General features: G+C 37.2%; 1 protein-coding gene across 2 annotated transcripts in view; it reads left to right on the top strand.

The window, feature by feature from the left end:
- Positions 1–20,496, top strand: part of CCDC134 (coiled-coil domain containing 134) — a 72,340-nt gene that overhangs the window by 39,268 nt on the left and 12,576 nt on the right. For both annotated transcript variants that reach the window (XM_053721313.1, XM_053721314.1), the window contains one exon: positions 2,527–2,611. In XM_053721313.1, the coding sequence (XP_053577288.1) occupies positions 2,527–2,611 (85 nt within the window). The remainder of the gene's footprint in view (positions 1–2,526; positions 2,612–20,496) is intronic.

Below are 20,496 nucleotides of genomic sequence, written 5' to 3'. Positions count from 1 at the left end.
GAGCGTGTGTGTATGTAAGTATGTGTGTATCAGAGTGTGTGTGTGTATGTGCATGTATGTGTATATTATTTGTGTGTGTGTATTGTGTGTATGTATATTTGTATTGTGTATCAGGGTATGCGTGCATGTGTGTGTGTGTGTGTGTGCATCTGTGTGTGCATGCGTGTGTGTGTATTGTGTGTGTATATTTGTGTGTGTATCAGAATGTGTGTGTGGGTGCATGTGTATGTATGTGTATTATGTGTGTATCAGAGTATGCGTGTGTATGTGTATATTATGTGTGCGTGTGTGTATTGTGTGTGTGTATATTTGTATTGTGTATCAGAGTATGCATGCGTGTGTGTATGTAAGTATGTGTATTATGTGTGTATCAGAGTATGTATGTGTATATTATGTGTGAGTGTGTGTATTGTGTGTGTATATTTGTATTGTGTATCAGAGTATGCGTGTGTATGTAAGTATGTGTATTATGTGTGTATCAGAGTATGTATGTTTATGTGTATATTATGTGTGCGTGTGTGTATATTTGTATTGTGTATCAGAGTATGCATGTGTGTGTATGTAAGTATGTGTATTATGTGTGTATCAGAGTATGTATGTGTATGTGTATATTATGTGTGCGTGTGTGTATATTTGTATTGTGTATCAGAGTATGCATGTGTGTGTATGTAAGTATGTGTATTATGTGTGTATCAGAGTATGTATGTGTATATTATGTGTGCGTGTGTGTGTATATTTGTATTGTGTATCAGAGTATGCATGCGTGTGTGTATGTAAGTATGTGTATTATGTACGTATCAGAGTGTGTATGTGTAGATTATGTGTGCGTGTATGTGTATTGTGTGTGTATCAGAGTGTGTGTGTATATTTGTATCGTGTGTTGTGTTTGTATATTTGTATTGCATGTGTGTATCAGAGTGTGTGCATACGTATATTTTGTGTATGTGTATTGTGTGTGTCCATTTATGTGTATTGTGTGTATGTGTATTGTGTGCATCTGTGTGTGCATTTATGTGTATTGTGTGTGTTTCAGAGTGTGCGTGTGCATCTGTGTGTGCGTGTATATGTGTAGTGTATGCATGTGTGTATCTCAGGGTGCGTGTGTGTGTATATGTATCGTGTGTATATGTATCATTGTGTGTAGTGTGTATCGTGTGTGTGTGTGTGTGTGCATGCAAATGAATGTGTTTCTGTGTGTGTGTATATGTGTATCATTGTGTATGTGTGTTTCTGTGTATGTGTGTATGTGTATCATTGTGTGTATCTGTGTGTGCAAATGAATGTGTGTTTCTGTGTATGTGTGTATGTGTATCATTGTGTGTATCTGTGTGTGCATGCAAATGAATGTGTGCATCGTGTGTATCTGTGTGTGCGTGTATCATTGTGTGTATCTGTGTGTGCATGCAAATGAATGTGTGTATCATTGTGTGTATCTGTGTGTGCGTGCAAGTGTGTGCGTGCAAATGAATGTGTGTTTCTGTGTATGTGTATCATTGTGTGTATCTGTGTGTGCGTGCAAATGTGTGTGTGTGTATTTGTATATATATATGTGTATATATATATATATATATATGTGTGTGTATCGTGTGTGCGTGCAAATGAATGTGTGTATATGTGTATCGTGTGTATCTGTATGTGTGCGTGCAAAGGAATGTGTTTTTCTGTGTGTGTGTGTGCGTGCAAATGAATGTGTGTTTTGTGTGTGTGCAAATGAATGTTTCTGTGTGTGTGTGTGTATATGTGTATCGTGTGTGTATGTGTATTATTGTGTGTGTATCTGTGTGTGCATGCAAAAGAATGTGTGTGTGTATGTATGTGTATCATTGTGCGTGTGTGCATGCAAATGAATGTGTGTTTCTGTGTGTGTGTATGTGTATCAATGTGTGTGCATGCAAATGAATGTGTGTTTCTGTGTGTGTGCATGCAAATGAATGTGTGTTTCTGTGTATGTGTATCTGTGTGTGTGTGCATGCAAATGAATGTGTGTTTCTGTGTGTGTGTATATGTGTATCATTGTGTGTGTATGCAAATTAGTGTGTGTTTCTGTGTGTGCATGCATGTGTGTGTATGTGTGTGTGTTTCTGTGTGTGCATGCATGCAAATTAGTGTGTGTGTGTGTGCATGCAGGTGTGTGTGTGTGTTTCTGTGTGTGCATGCATGAAAATTAGTGTGTGTGTGCATGCATGTGTGTGTGTGTTTCTGTGTGTGCATGCATGCAAATTAGTGTGTGTGTATTTCTGTGTGTGCATGTGTGTGTGTGTGTGTGAATCTAACTGTTGTGCGCTGCAGACAGACTCGGATGTAAGGTCCTGTGTGTGTGATAAATGAAGTTATTAACTTGTGTACTTTGTTAGAGCGATTCTGAGATCATGGTATGTTTGTGGCATGTGAGAGCAAGATGCCTCACACTGGCATCCCCAGAGCATAAGTGCCACGCCAGCTGTTTGTGCAGCGTCTCAGGGGGTTGGCAGACTTCTGCTATTATTACACAGGAGAATTAGCATCTTCTTCTTCTCTCTGCTTCAGGTACTAGAAGACTCGCGAGCTGTCCTGATCGCTGCTGGAGTGCGGCCTGATGGTTCCTTCCCTGAAGATGAGAAGATTAAGGACGGTATGGGGCAGCATCTGTGTGATATGTGTTATACAAGGGTCACACTGGTTACAATATACAGTATTAGTATTACACTGTACACTGCAGTCACAACTAGGGCAGTATATGTGATATGTGTTATACAAGGGTCACACTGGTTACAATATACAGTATTAGTCTTACACTGTACACTGCAGTCACAGCTAGGGCAGTATATGTGATATGTGTTATACAAGGGTCACGCTGGTTACAATATACAGTATTAGCCTTACACTGTACACTGCAGTCACAGCTAGGGCAGTATATGTGATATGTGTTATACAAGGGTCACGCTGGTTACAATATACAGTATTAGCCTTACACTGTTCACTGCAGTCACAGCTAGGGCAGTATATGTGATATGTGTTATACAAGGGTCACGCTGGTTACAATATACAGTATTAGCCTTACACTGTACACTGCAGTCACAGCTAGGGCAGTATATGTGATATGTGTTATACAAGGGTCACACTGGTTACAATGTACAGTATTAGCCTTACACTGTACACTGCAGTCACAGCTAGGGCAGTATATGTGATATGTGTTATACAAGGGTCACGCTGGTTACAATATACAGTATTAGTCTTACACTGTACACTGCAGCCACAGCTAGGGCAGTATATGTGAGATGTGTTATACAAGGGTCACGCTGGTTACAATGTACAGTATTAGCCTTACACTGTACACTGCAGTCACAGCTAGGGCAGTATATGTGATATGTGTTATACAAGGGTCACGCTGGTTACAATATACAGTATTAGTATTACACTGTACACTACAGTCACAGCTAGGGCAGTATATGTGAGATGTGTTATACAAGGGTAACGCTGGTTACAATATACAGTATTAACCTTACACTGTACACTGCAGTCACAGCTAGGGCAGTGTATGTGATATGTGTTATACAAGGGTCACGCTGGTTACAATATACAGTATTAGTCTTACACTGTACACTGCAGTCACAGCTAGGGCAGTATATGTGATATGTGTTATACAAGGGTCACACTGGTTACAATGTACAGTATTAGCCTTACACTGTACACTGCAGTCACAGCTAGGGCAGTATATGTGATATGTGTTATACAAGGGTCACACTGGTTACAATATACAGTATTAGTCTTACACTGTACACTGCAGTTACAGCTAGGGCAGTATATGTGATATGTGTTATACAAGGGTCACGCTGGTTACAATATACAGTATTAGTATTACACTGTACACTACAGTCACGGCTAGGTCAGTATATGTGATATGTGTTATACAAGGGTCACGCTGGTTACAATGTACAGTATTAGTATTACACTGCAGTTACAGCTAGGGCAGTATATGTGATAGGTGTTATACAAGGGTCACGCTGGTTACAATATACAGTATTAGCCTTACACTGTTCACTGCAGTCACAGCTAGGGCAGTATATGTGATATGTGTTATACAAGGGTCACGCTGGTTACAATATACAGTATTAGCCTTACACTGTACACTGCAGTCACAGCTAGGGCAGTATATGTGATATGTGTTATACAAGGGTCACGCTGGTTACAATATACAGTATTAGCCTTACACTGTTCACTGCAGTCACAGCTAGGGCAGTATATGTGATATGTGTTATACAAGGGTCACGCTGGTTACAATATACAGTATTAGCCTTACACTGTACACTGCAGTCACAGCTAGGGCAGTATATGTGATATGTGTTATACAAGGGTCACGCTGGTTACAATATACAGTATTAGTCTTACACTGTACACTGCAGTCACAGCTAGGGCAGGATATGTGATATGTGTTATACAAGGGTCACGCTGGTTACAATATACAGTATTAGTCTTACACTGTACACTGCAGTCACAGCTAGGGCAGTATATGTGATATGTGTTATACAAGGGTCACGCTGGTTACAATATACAGTATTAGTCTTACACTGTACACTGCAGTCACAGCTAGGGCAGTATATGTGATATGTGTTATACAAGGGTCACGCTGGTTACAATATACAGTATTAACCTTACACTGTACACTGCAGTTACAACTAGGGCAGTATATGTGATATGTGTTATACAAGGGTCACGTTGGTTACAATATACAGTATTAACCTTACACTGTACACTACAGTCACAGCTAGGGCAGTATATGTGATATGTGTTATACAAGGGTCACGCTGGTTACAATATACAGTATTAGTATTACACTGTTCACTGCAGTCACAGCTAGGGCAGTATATGTGAGATGTGTTATACAAGGGTCACGCTGGTTACAATATACAGTATTAGTATTACACTGTACACTGCAGTCACAACTAGGGCAGTATATGTGATATGTGTTATACAAGGGTCACACTGGTTACAATATACAGTATTAGCTTTACACTGTACACTGCAGTCACAACTAGGGCAGTATATGTGATATGTGTTATACAAGGGTCACACTGGTTACAATATACAGTATTAGCTTTACACTGTACACTGCAGTCACAACTAGGGCAGTATATGTGATATGTGTTATACAAGGGTCACACTGGTTACAATATACAGTATTAGTATTACACTGCAGTCACAGCTAGGGCAGCATATGTGATATGTGTTATACAAGGGTCACGCTGGTTACAATATACAGTATTAGTATTACACTGTACACTGCAGTCACAACTAGGGCAGTATATGTGATATGTGTTATACAAGGGTCACACTGGTTACAATATACAGTATTAGTCTTACACTGTACACTGCAGTCACAGCAAGGGCAGTATATGTGATATGTGTTATACAAGGGTCACGCTGGTTACAATATACAGTATTAGTCTTACACTGTACACTGCAGTCACAGCAAGGGCAGTATATGTGATATGTGTTATACAAGGGTCACACTGGTTACAATATACAGTATTAGCTTTACACTGTACACTGCAGTCACAACTAGGGCAGTATATGTGATATGTGTTATACAAGGGTCACACTGGTTACAATATACAGTATTAGTATTACACTGCAGTCACAGCTAGGGCAGCATATGTGATATGTGTTATACAAGGGTCACGCTGGTTACAATATACAGTATTAGTATTACACTGTACACTGCAGTCACAACTAGGGCAGTATATGTGATATGTGTTATACAAGGGTCACACTGGTTACAATATACAGTATTAGTATTACACTGCAGTCACAGCTAGGGCAGCATATGTGATATGTGTTATACAAGGGTCACGCTGGTTACAATATACAGTATTAGTATTACACTGTACACTGCAGTCACAACTAGGGCAGTATATGTGATATGTGTTATACAAGGGTCACACTGGTTACAATATACTGTATTAGTCTTACACTGTACACTGCAGTCACAACTAGGGCAGTATATGTGATATGTGTTATACAAGGGTCATGCTGGTTACAATATACAGTATTAGTCTTACACTGTACACTGCAGTCACAGCTAGGGCAGTATATGTGATATGTGTTATACAAGGGTCACGCTGGTTACAATATACAGTATTAGCCTTACACTGCAGTTACAGCTAGGGCAGCATATATGATATGTGTTATACAAGGGTCACACTGGTTACAATATACAGTATTAGTCTTACACTGTACACTGCAGTCACAACTAGGGCAGTATATGTGATATGTGTTATACAAGGGTCATGCTGGTTACAATATACAGTATTAGCCTTACACTGTACACTGCAGTCACAACTAGGGCAGTATATGTGATATGTGTTATACAAGGGTCATGCTGGTTACAATATACAGTATTACTCTTACACTGTACACTGCAGTCACAGCTAGGGCAGTATATGTGATGTTATACAAGGGTCACGCTGGTTACAATATACAGTATTAGCTTTACACTGTACACTGCAGTCACAACTAGGGCAGTATATGTGATATGTGTTATACAAGGGTCACACTGGTTACAATATACAGTATTAGTATTACACTGTACACTGCAGTCACAGCTAGGGCAGTATATGTGATATGTGTTATACAAGGGTCACACTGGTTAGAATATACAGTATTAGCTTTACACTGTACACTGCAGTCACAACTAGGGCAGTATATGTGATATGTGTTATACAAGGGTCACACTGGTTACAATATACAGTATTAGTATTACACTTTACACTGCAGTCACAGCTAGGGCAGTATATGTGATATGTGTTATACAAGGGTCACGCTAGTTACAATATACAGTATTAGTCTTACACTGTACACTGCAGTCACAGCTAGGGCAGTATATGTGATATGTGTTATACAAGGGTCACGCTGGTTACAATATACAGTATTAGTCTTACACTGTACACTGCAGTCACAACTAGGGCAGTATATGTGATATGTGTTATACAAGGGTCACGCTGGTTACAATATACAGTATTAGTATTACACTGTACACTGCAGTCACAACTAGCGCAGTATATGTGATATGTGTTATACAAGGGTCACGCTGGTTACAATATACAGTATTAGTCTTACACTGTACACTGCAGTCACAACTAGGGCAGTATATGTGATATGTGTTATACAAGGGTCACACTGGTTACAATATACAGTATTAGTATTACACTGCAGTTACAGCTAGGGCAGTATATGTGATATGTGTTATACAAGGGTCACGCTAGTTACAATATACAGTATTAGTCTTACACTGTACACTGCAGTCACAGCAAGGGCAGTATATGTGATATGTGTTATACAAGGGTCACGCTGGTTACAATATACAGTATTAGTCTTACACTGTACACTGCAGTCACAGCTAGGGCAGTATATGTGATATGTGTTATACAAGGGTCACACTGGTTACAATATACAGTATTAGTATTACACTGTACACTGCAGTCACAGCTAGGGCAGTATATGTGATATGTGTTATACAAGGGTCACACTGGTTGCAATATTCAGTATTAGTCTTACACTGTACACTGCAGTCACAGCTAGGGCAGTATATGTGATATGTGTTATACAAGGGTCACACTGGTTACAATATACAGTATTAGTATTACACTGTACACTGCAGTCACAGCTAGGGCAGTATATGTGATATGTGTTATACAAGGGTCACGCTGGTTACAATATACAGTATTAGTCGTACACTGCAGTCACAGCTAGGGCAGTATATGTGATATGTGTTATACAAGGGTCACACTGGTTACAATATACAGTATTAGTATTACACTGCAGTTACAGCTAGGGCAGTATATGTGATATGTGTTATACAAGGGTCACGCTGGTTACAATATACAGTATTAGTCTTACACTGTACACTGCAGTCACAGCTAGGGCAGTATATGTGATATGTGTTATACAAGGGTCACGCTGGTTACAATATACAGTATTAGTCTTACACTGTACACTGCAGTCACAGCTAGGGCAGTATATGTGATATGTGTTATACAAGGGTCACACTGGTTACAATATACAGTATTAGTCTTACACTGTACACTGCAGTCACAGCTAGGGCAGTATATGTGATAGGTGTTATACAAGGGTCACGCTGGTTACAATATACAGTATTAGTCTTACACTGTACACTGCAGTCACAGCTAGGGTAGTATATGTGATATGTGTTATACAAGGGTCACACTGGTTACAATTTACAGTATTAGTCTTACACTGTACACTGCAGTCACAGCTAGGGCAGTATATGTGATATGTGTTATACAAGCTCTATCTAAATACAAAAAATGTGGCAGCGCAAAAAATGAATTGATATAGGATACACCTATTAAATACCACAATTTAAAATTCTAAAATGAAAAAAATGAAAAAAATTCCTTTTTTGAACAATTATAAACTCTCAAATGGTGAAATACTGATACTTTTCTCCCACAAATAATTTAGTTATGTTTCTTACTATATGTATATTTTCCTATCCTAGTGGGCAATTCTATAGGCTAATAAAAATCAATTATACATATACAAATGTTTAATACAATATTCAAGGTATAAATACCGCAGTTCAACCACTTAAGTCTGAATAGGTCCCACAGTGTGTTAGAGTCCAGATGAAGTTAGTATGGCTTAGATACTCCTTCACGATATATTTCCAGCTGATATGTGTGATCTTTCCGTTGCTGCTTGTCTCAGGATCCTACTTGTGTCCAGATCCTCCTTACACACGAACTAAAACAACAAAAAACACAAGCGCATCCGAGAATCACTGTATCTTTCTTTATTTTTATAAAAGTAAAGCCATAAAAATGTACACTTACAAGATAAGTGCAAATAATGTGCACGTAATAATTAAAGCTGCTCTCCACTTCCAGCACAAGCTGTAGTATCTGGTCTTTGCAATGGGAGCTATGTGTCCGCTCTCCAGTCTTTATTTCTCCAGTTCAGTGGCTCAGCTTGTCCGGTATTATTTCACCGGTAATGTACGATTGTCCCCCTCAATAGGCAAGGTTTGTTTAACTTTCCTCCCGAACGCTTTTCATTCACTCTCGGGTGAACTTTCTCAACGGGCTTTGTATGCTGATCAGCTGTTGGTCTGTGCTTTAAATTTACTGGGTTTGGCTCTCATTGGTTAGTGTCATATTGCTCACACTTACATAGTATCTGAGCTTCCTTCGTTAGACCTGATAATTCATTAGTACAAATGCTCTACGGATGTTGGATTGTAACATTTCTTAAAACATTTATGTTGGTAAAATAACTCATTTGTAAGAAACTGTTTACAAGTACCACCTATTGATATGTATCTTAAAATTATTTCCACATTAAAAAATTATCTACAATCAACTTTTTTTAAAAAAAATACTTAAAATCACTTGAAAAATGGTAAAATTATGAATTGATACAAAACATTCAGAAAATAATTTAACAAACAATTTTTAAAAGATGTAATTTGATAAGTATTAATTGAACTTCATTTTGATACTGAAAGTCACTAACAGACAGAACATTCTACATACTTAAAATAATAAAATCCAGTTTAAACAAACTATCATTAAATTTTACTTGGTTTATTTATATTTTCTTTTTTAAAAATATTTAAAAAAAAATAATAATAATTGCTATGAATTGACGTTATACTACTCTTTACCTATTTTTTGGGACAGACTTATATTACACTACACCATAAATGCTTGAAGATCAATTTCTATATTTAATCCTCTTGGGCTCAGACTTCCTAATTGATGGATCCACTTGGTTTCAGCTTTTCTGAGTTTTAATAAGCGATTGCCATAATTATTATGATTAGTAACATGCTCCAACACTTTGAATGTAATTCCTACACTACTACACTGATGTTTTAATTTGCAATGATGGGATACACTATGGCCTTCCAAGCCATTTTTTATATTATTCAAATGTTCATAGACTCTCCTTTTTATTTTACGTTTAGTGCACCCTATATATATTAATCCACAAATACACATCATTTGGTACACTACATATGTTGAATTACATGTAGTTCTATCTTTGATCTTAAATTCATTAGTTCTATCCCAATTCCAGGTACTCTCTGATGTTCCATCTATAATAGGGCATAAACAACAGTCTGTTTTCCTACACCTATATGTTCCTGGTTTAAGTGATAACCAATTTGACAGGGTTCCCTCATTTTTAGGTCTTGTAGCTTTTAATTTAGATGGAGCAATTAAACTCTTGATATCCCTGTTTTTTCTATACACTACATCAGGCCGCTCATCTAATTCTCCTGCTAATACTGGATCAGCTAATAAAATTTTCCAATCTTTGTTTAAAATTGATCTAACTCCCTGTACTCCTTCACTATATGTTGTTATAAAAGTAGTATTATTCTTCTTCTTTCTTACACTTGATACTTTATTTTCTTTATCCATTAGCAGCCTATTCCTATCATATTCTAACCCTCTTTGTTTAGCTTCTTCCACCACTGATTTTTCATAGCCTTTTTGTAGGAATTTATTACCCATTATATCTGCTTCATACATATAATTAGTAACATCTGTACAATTCCTCCGTATGCGCCTAAATTGCCCACTTGGGATATTTTTCTTCCAAAGGGGTAGGTGGCCACTCGTGGCATGTAAAAATCCATTTTTATCAGTGGCTTTTCTAAAATTCCTCACTGCTATCTTATTTGAGTCATCTATATACAAAACCAGATCCAAAAATTCTATATCTGTAGATGAAATTTTACTAGTGAACTCAAGATTATATTTGTTGTTATTTATATATTTTATGAAATCCTCTGCTTCTTCTATTGATCCCTTCCAGATCATAATAATGTCATCTATAAATCTATAGTTCTTGTATATATTAGAATTAAACTTATGTTTACCCCAAAACATGGAATTTTCAAAATGCCCCATATAAATATTAGCGTAAGATGGGGCCATATAGTCCCTTGAATTTGATTGTAATACTTTCCTTCGAACAAAAAATAATTATGGGTTAATATATAAGAAATACTATCACCTATGAATTTCACATGTATATCTGGGATATTCCACCCTATACTAGTTTCTTTAAATGCTTCTATACCTAATTTGTGGGGGATTTTTGTGTATAACGAGGATACATCACAAGATATCCACAAGAAGTCTTCTTGCCATCCTATACCTTCAAAAATATTTATAGTGTGGGTTGTATCTTTAAGGTACGATCTAACCTTTTTTGCCATTGGTTGAAGATACCAATCAACATAAATGGATAAATTGCTACTTAGTGAACCAATTCCTGACACAATTGGTCTTCCCGGAGGGTTGGTGCTGTTTTTGTGGACTTTTGGGATGTGGTAAAACGTGGGTACATTAGGACTGACTTTATATATAAACTTAAATTCCTCATCATCAATGATATTACTATCCTTTGCTTTCATCAATAATGAATATAATTCACCTTTATATTGTTCAGTCGGATTTCTATCTAGAATAGCATATACTTGTCTATCCCCTAATAACACTTGTGCTTCTTTTAGATAGTCACTTTTATTTTGTATGACAGTTCCACCTTTTTTATCTGATTGGCGAATTACTATTGTACTGTCATTTGTTAGATTCTTAAGGGCTTGTCTTTCTCTCATATTAAGATTGTCATTATATTTATTTACAAACTTCCCTTGGTTTTTCTCAAAATATAATTTTAAATCTTCGGTAACTAGTTTGTTATAGGTATATATATATTCTCCCTGTGCTTGATGTGGGTAAAAGATAGAACGAGATTTCAACCCACTATGTCTTAATTCTTGTTCCTCTTCATAAACACTACAATTAAGTATTTCATCTAGGTTTATATCTACGAGGTTACTTGCTAAGTCCGAGGATGCTTGCCTACAGCTTTCCTGTTCTAAATATTTAAGACTATTTATAGTTTTTATGTCCTCTAAGTTGAAATTAGTTACACTACTTTTCTGTACAGTATTATTATATTCTTTAATGTAGTATCTTTTAAGGGTTAGCTTTCTAATGAATTTTTGCAAGTCAATGTATGTATCGATTTCACCTCCAATATGGAATAGGGAGGGAGCTAAACCAAAAGAGAATATAAGTCACCAACCTATTGATAACTCTAGACCAATATATAATTCCCAATATAATGGGAATTCTAGAACATCGTATAATACACAACATAATGAGAATCATTTTTTATACGAAAGAAACAGAGGCCGCCACCATACACACAGAACACGTACTCGAGACCACTAGAACAGAGACAATGGGGGCAACAAAATCAGAATCAGAGAGTAGCCAAAAGAGGGTGGGAACAAAGAGAGGATGTAGAGGAGGTGCCAGACTTCAGCAGAAACAAACAAAGAAGGTGGAATTAGAGACTGCAAAGAAAGATATTTTTAACCTTTCAGATAGAGTGCTTAAAGACGAAGAAATTAGCCTACTGAGTAAGGGCTTAAAATTTGCCCCCAAGAAAGCCCCTAATAAATTTGATACATACATTGACTTGCAAAAATTCATTAGAAAGCTAACCCTTAAAAGATACTACATTAAAGAATATAATAATACTGTGCAGAAAAGTAGTGTAACTAATTTCAACTTAGAGGACATAAAAACTATAAATTGTCTTAAATATTTAGAACAGGAAAGCTGTAGGCAAGCATCCTCGGACTTAGCAAGTAACCTCGTAGATATAAACCTAGATGAAATACTTAATTGTAGTGTTTATGAAGAGGAACAAGAATTAAGACATAGTGGGTTGAAATCTCGTTCTACCTTTTACCCACATCAAGCACAGGGAGAATATATATATACCTATAACAAACTAGTTACTGAAGATTTAAAATTATATTTTGAGAAAAACCAAGGGAAGTTTGTAAATAAATATAATGACAATCTTAATATGAGAGAAAGACAAGCCCTTAAGAATCTAACAAATGACAGTACAATAGTAATTCGCCAATCAGATAAAGGAGGTGGAACTGTCATACAAAATAAAAGTGACTATCTAAAAGAAGCACAAGTGTTATTAGGGGATAGACAAGTATATGCTATTCTAGATAGAAATCCGACTGAACAATATAAAGGTGAATTATATTCATTATTGATGAAAGCAAAGGATAGTAATATCATTGATGATGAGGAATTTAAGTTTATATATAAAGTCAGTCCTAATGTACCCACGTTTTACCACATCCCAAAAGTCCACAAAAACAGCACCAACCCTCCGGGAAGACCAATTGTGTCAGGAATTGGTTCACTAAGTAGCAATTTATAAATTTATGTTGATTGGTATCTTCAACCAATGGCAAAAAAGGTTAGATCGTACCTTAAAGATACAACCCACACTATAAATATTTTTGAAGGTATAGGATGGCAAGAAGACTTCTTGTGGATATCTTGTGATGTATCCTCGTTATACACAAAAATCCCCCACAAATTAGGTATAGAAGCATTTAAAGAAACTAGTATAGCGTGGAATATCCCAGATATACATGTGAAATTCATAGGTGATAGTATTTCTTATATATTAACCCATAATTATTTTTTGTTCGAAGGAAAGTATTACAATCAAATTCAAGGAACAGCAATGGGGACCAATATGGCCCCATCTTACGCTAATATTTATATGGGGCATTTTGAAAATTCCATGTTTTGGGGTAAACATAGGTTTAATTCTAATATATACAAGTACTATAGATTTATAGATGACATTATTATGATCTGGAAGGGATCAATAGAAGAAGCAGAGGATTTCATAAAATATATAAATAACAACAAATATAATCTTGAGTACACTAGTAAAATTTCATCTACAGATATAGAATTTTTGGATCTGGTTTTGTATATAGATGACTCAAATAAGATAGCAGTGAGGAATTTTAGAAAAGCCACTGATAAAAATGGATTTTTACATGCCACGAGTGGCCACCTACCCCTTTGGAAGAAAAATATCCCAAGTGGGCAATTTAGGCGCATACAGAGGAATTGTACAGATGTTACTAATTATATGTATGAAGCAGATATAATGGGTAATAAATTCCTACTAAAAGGCTATGAAAAATCAGTGGTGGAAGAAGCTAAACAAAGAGGGTTAGAATATGATAGAAATAGGCTGCTAATGGATAAAGAAAATAAAGTATCAAGTGTAAGAAAGAAGAAGAATAATACTACTTTTATAACAACATATAGTGAAGGAGTACAGGGAGTTAGATCAATTTTAAACAAAGATTGGAAAATTTTATTAGCTGATCCAGTATTAGCAGGAGAATTAGATGAGCGGCCTGATGTAGTGTATAGAAAAAATAGGGATATCAAGAGTTTAATTGCTCCATCTAAATTAAAAGCTACAAGACCTAAAAATGAGGGAACCCTGTCAAATTGGTTATCACTTAAACGAGGAACATATAGGTGTAGGAAAACAGACTGTTGTTTATGCCCTATTATAGATGGAACATCAGAGAGTACCTGGAATTGGGATAGAACTAATGAATTTAAGATCAAAGATAGAACTACATGTAATTCAACATATGTAGTGTACCAAATGATGTGTATTTGTGGATTAATATATATAGGGCGCACTAAACGTAAAATAAAAAGGAGAGTCTGAACATTTGAATAATATAAAAAATGGCTTGGAAGGCCATAGTGTATCCCATCATTGCAAATTAAAACATCAGTGTAGTAGTGTAGGAATTACATTCAAAGTGTTGGAGCATGTTACTAATCATAATAATTATGGCAATCGCTTATTAAAACTCAGAAAAGCTGAAACCAAGTGGATCCATCAATTAGGAAGTCTGAGCCCAAGAGGATTAAATATAGAAATTGATCTTCAAGCATTTATGGTGTAGTGTAATATAAGTCTGTCCCAAAAAATAGGTAAAGAGTAGTATAACGTCAATTCATAGCAATTATTATTATTTTAAAAAAAATATTTTTAAAAAAGAAAATATAAATAAACCAAGTAAAATTTAATGATAGTTTGTTTAACCCCTTAAGGACACGGCCATTTTTAAATTTCTTTCCCTTAAGGACCAGGGCTATTTTTACATTTCTGCGGTGTTTGTGTTTAGCTGTAATTTTCCTCTTACTCGTTTACTGTACCCACACATATTATATACCGTTTTTCTCGCCACTAAATGGACTTTCTAAAGATACCATTATTTTCATCATATCTTATAATTTACTATTAAAAATATTATAAAATATGAGGAAAAAATGGAAAAAAACACACTTTTTCTAACTTTGACCCCCAAAATCTGTTACACATCTACAACCACCAAAAAACAACCATGCTAAATAGTTTCTAAAATTTGTCCTGAGTTTAGAAATACCCAATGTTTACATATTCTTTGCTTTTTTTGCAAGTTATAGGGCCATAAATACAAGTAGCACTTTGCTATTTCAAAACCACTTTTTTTCAAAATGAGCGCTAGTTACATTGGAACCCTGATATCTGTCAGGAATACCTAAATATCCCTTGACATGTATATATTTTTTTTTAGAAGACATCCCAAAGTATTGATCTAGGCCCATTTTGGTATATTTCATGCCACCATTTCACCGCCAAATGCGATCAAATAAAAAAAAATGTTCACTTTTTCACAAACTTTAGGTTTCTCACAGAAATTATTTACAAACAACTTGTGCAATTATGGCATAAATGGTTGTAAGTGCTTCTCTGGGATCCCCTTTGTTCAGAAATAGCAGACTTATATGGCTTTGGCGTTGCTTTTTGGTAATTAGAAGGCTGCTAAATGCCACTGCGCGCCACACGTGTTTTATGCCCAGCAGTGAAGGGGTTAATTAGGGAGCATGTAGGGAGCTTGTAGAGTTAATTTTAGCTTTAGTGTAGTGTAGTAGACAACCCAAAGTATTGATCTAGGCCCATTTTGGTAAATTTAATGCCACCATTTCACCGCCAAATGCGATCAAATTAAAAAAAAACGTAATTTTTTTCGCAATTTTAGGTTTCTCACTGAAATTATTTACAAACAGCTTGTGCAATTATAGCACAAATGGTTGTAAATGCTTCTCTGGTATCCCCTTTGTTCAGAAATAGCAGACATATATGGCTTTGGCAATGCTTTTTGGTAATTAGAAGGCTGCTAAATGCCGCTGCACATCACACGTGTATTATGGCTAGCAGTGAAGGGGTTAATTAGGGATCTTGTAGGGAGCTTGCAGGGTTAATTTTAGCTTTAGTGTAGAGATCAGCCTCCCACCTGACACATCAGACCCACTGATCCCTCCCAAACAGCTCTCTTCCCTCCCCCACCCCACAATTGTCCCCGCCATCTTAAGTACTGGCAGAAAGTCTGCCAGTACTAAAATAAAAGGTATCTTTTTTTTTTTTCTTTTTTTTTTTGGGAGCATATTTACATATGCTGCTGTGTAGGATCCCTCTTAGCCCCAAACCTCCCTGATCCCCCCCCAAACAGCTCTCTAACCCTCCCCCTCTACATTATTGGGAGCCATCTTGGGTACTGGCAGCTGTCTGCCAGTACCCAGTTTACAAAAAAAATATATTTTTTTTTAAAGTATATTTTTTAATTTTTCCCCACTTTTCTGTAGTGTAGCTTCCCCCCCCAAGACTAAACCCCCACCCCCTCCCAGATCCCTTCGATTAACATATTTATCCCCCCTCTCTCCCTCTAAATATAAACCACTGTTCCATAGTGTAACGGTTCCCACCCGCTCCCTCCCCGTGCACGCGCCCGCCCGCCTCCCCTGTGCACGCGCGCGCGTCCGTGCGCGCCCCCCCAGCAATCCCGCCCACGATCCCGCCCACCGGTCATCATCGATCGCCGCCCACCCGCCTCCCACGTCTGCTCCCACCCACCAACGATCGCGGCATCGATGTCCGGTGCAGAGAGGGCCACAGAGTGGCTCTCTCTGCATCGGATGGGGAAAAATGTTATTGCAGTGATGCCTCGATATCGAGGCATCACTACAATAACCGGAAAGCGGCTGGAAGCGATCAGGATCGCTTCCAGCCGCTTTCAACCCCAACGTCGTACAGGGTACGTCGCTGGTCTTTAAAGACCAGTTTGTGCAAGACGTACCCTGTACGACGCGTGTCGTTAAGGGGTTAAACTGGATTTTATTATTTTAAGTATGTAGAATGTTCTGTCTGTTAGTGACTTTCAGTATCAAAATAAAGTTCAATTAATACTTATCAAATTACATCTTTTAAAAATTGTTTGTTAAATTATTTTCTGAATGTTTTGTATCAATTCATAATTTTACCATTTTTCAAGTGATTTTAAGTATTTTTTTAAAAAAAAGTTGATTGTAGATTATTTTTTAATGTGGAAATAATTTTAAGATACATATCAATAGGTGGTACTTGTAAACAGTTTCTTACAAATGAGTTATTTTACCAACATAAATGTTTTAAGAAATGTTACAATCCAACATCCGTAGAGCATTTGTACTAATGAATTATCAGGTCTAACGAAGGAAGCTCAGATACTATGTAAGTGTGAGCAATATGACACTAACCAATGAGAGCCAAACCCGGTAAATTTAAAGCACAGACCAACAGCTGATCAGCATACAAAGCCCGTTGAGAAAGTTCACCCGAGAGTGAATGAAAAGCGTTCGGGAGGAAAGTTAAACAAACCTTGCCTATTGAGGGGGACAATCGTACATTACCGGTGAAATAATACCGGACAAGCTGAGCCACTGAACTGGAGAAATAAAGACTGGAGAGCGGACACATAGCTCCCATTGCAAAGACCAGATACTACAGCTTGTGCTGGAAGTGGAGAGCAGCTTTAATTATTACGTGCACATTATTTGCACTTATCTTGTAAGTGTACATTTTTATGGCTTTACTTTTATAAAAATAAAGAAAGATACAGTGATTCTCGGATGCGCTTGTGTTTTTTGTTGTTTTAGTTCATGTGTTATACAAGGTTCACGCTGGTTACAATATACAGTATTAGCCTTACACTGTACACTGCAGTCACAGCTAGGGCAGTATATGTGATATGTGTTATACAAGGGTCACGCTGGTTACAATATACAGTATTAGTATTACACTGTACACTGCAGTCACAACTAGGGCAGTATATGTGATATGTGTTACACAAGGGTCACGCTGGTTACAATATACAGTATTAGTCTTACACTGTACACTGCAGTCACAACTAGGGCAGTGTATGTGATATGTGTTATACAAGGGTCACGCTGGTTACAATATACAGTATTAGTCTTACACTGTACACTGCAGTTACAGCTAGGGCAGTATATGTGATATGTGTTATACAAGGGTCACGCTGGTTACAATATACAGTATTAGTCTTACACTGTACACTGCAGTCATAGAAAGGGCAGCATATGTGATATGTGTTATACAAGGGTCACGCTGGTTACAATATACAGTATTAGTATTACACTGTACACTGCAGTCACAACTAGGGCAGTATATGTGATATGTGTTATACAAGGGTCACGCTGGTTACAATATACAGTATTAGTCTTACACTGTAAACTGCAGTCACAACTAGGGCAGTATATGTGATATGTGTTATACAAGGGTCACGCTGGTTACAATATACAGTATTAGTATTACACTGTACACTGCAGTCACAACTAGGGCAGTATATGTGATATGTGTTATACAAGGGTCACGCTGGTTACAATATACAGTATTAGTCTTACACTGTACACTGCAGTTACAGCTAGGGCAGTATATGTGATATGTGTTATACAAGGGTCACGCTGGTTACAATATACAGTATTAGTCTTACACTGTACACTGCAGTCACAGCTAGGGCAGTATATGTGATATGTGTTATACAAGGGTCACGCTGGTTACAATATACAGTATTAGTCTTACACTGTACACTGCAGTCACAGCTAGGGCAGTATATGTGATATGTGTTATACTAGGGTCACGCTGGTTACAATATACAGTATTAGTATTACACTGCAGTTACAGCTAGGGCAGTATATGTGATAGGTGTTATACAAGGGTCACGCTGGTTACAATATACAGTATTAGTATTACACTGTACACTGCAGTCACAGCTAGGGCAGTATATGTGATATGTGTTATACAAGGGTCACGCTGGTTACAATATACAGTATTAGCCTTACACTGTACACTGCAGTCATAGATAGGGCAGCATATGTGATATGTGTTATACAAGGGTCACGCTGGTTACAATATACAGTATTAGTCTTACACTGTACACTACAGTCACAGCTAGGGCAGTATATGTGATATGTGTTATACAAGGGTCACGCTGGTTACAATATACAGTATTAGTCTTACACTGTACACTGCAGTTACAGCTAGGGCAGTATGTGATATGTGTTATACAAGGGTCACGCTGGTTACAATATACAGTATTAGTCTTACACTGTACACTGCAGTTACAGCTAGGGCAGTATGTGATATGTGTTATACAAGGGTCACACTGGTTACAATATACAGTATTAACCTTACACTGTACACTGCAGTCACAGCTAGGGCAGTATATGTGATATGTGTTATACAAGGGTCACGCTGGTTACAATATACAGTATTAACCTTACACTGTACACTGCAGTCACAGCTAGGGCAGTATATGTGATGTTATACAAGGGTCACGCTGGTTACAATATACAGTATTATTCTTACACTGTACACTGCAGTTACAGCTAGGGCAGCATATGTGATATGTGTTATACAAGGGTCACGCTGGTTACAATATACAGTATTAGCCTTAAACTGCAGTCACAGCTAGGGCAGCATATGTGTAAAACAAGGGTCATGCTGGTTACAGTATACACATAACTTACACAAACTAGTTTCCATCTTAATATGGGAAGAGTCCACAGCTGCATTCCTTACTTGTGGGAAATACTGAACCTGACCACGAGGAGGAGGCAAAGACACCCCAGCTTAAATACCTCCCTCCACTTCCTCATAACCCCAGTCATTCTTTGCCTTTCGTCACAGGACTATCTGTCACACTTGAAGGGCCGTGTTCCTGTTCCACGGCATAGATTCTGATAAGATCGTTTTATATTTTATTCATGTATGATAACGCAAGAAGACAGAGTCACAGTATGACTCCTTTTATCTTTATAGAATCAAGGGTTAATATCTCCTTACGGGGATTTTTGAACAAGGGGGAATAATCTTCTATGTTTATTTAATTTTATGCTGCTTTTATGTGTGAGATGTTATGGGCTCATAGGCTGTTATGGAATATACAGGTTTCACTTTGAGAGCCATGCAGCTTACAAGCTTGGCGCTTTTTCTCATAGCAGGGATGGTCCTGCATTGTGCACCATGTGATTCATTCCCTTTTTCCTGACCGGGTGTCTATCAGAGAGGAGTCATAAATCTCTTTACTGTCTGGGTCATAGGAGGTGGTGAGTGCCCCAGCCATTGGGGTATAACGGTGCTGTTTTTTTTTTTTTTAATAAAACAAGATGTTTTATTTTCTAGTTCTCCCTTTATTGCACTAGTAATGGGGGATTTTGTTACTTTAAAGGGCAC

This window comes from Bombina bombina, chromosome 7, assembly GCF_027579735.1.
Source record: "Bombina bombina isolate aBomBom1 chromosome 7, aBomBom1.pri, whole genome shotgun sequence".
In the NCBI taxonomy this organism is placed as follows: Eukaryota; Metazoa; Chordata; class Amphibia; order Anura; family Bombinatoridae; genus Bombina; species Bombina bombina.
This window is presented reverse-complemented; position numbering and strand designations above follow the sequence as displayed.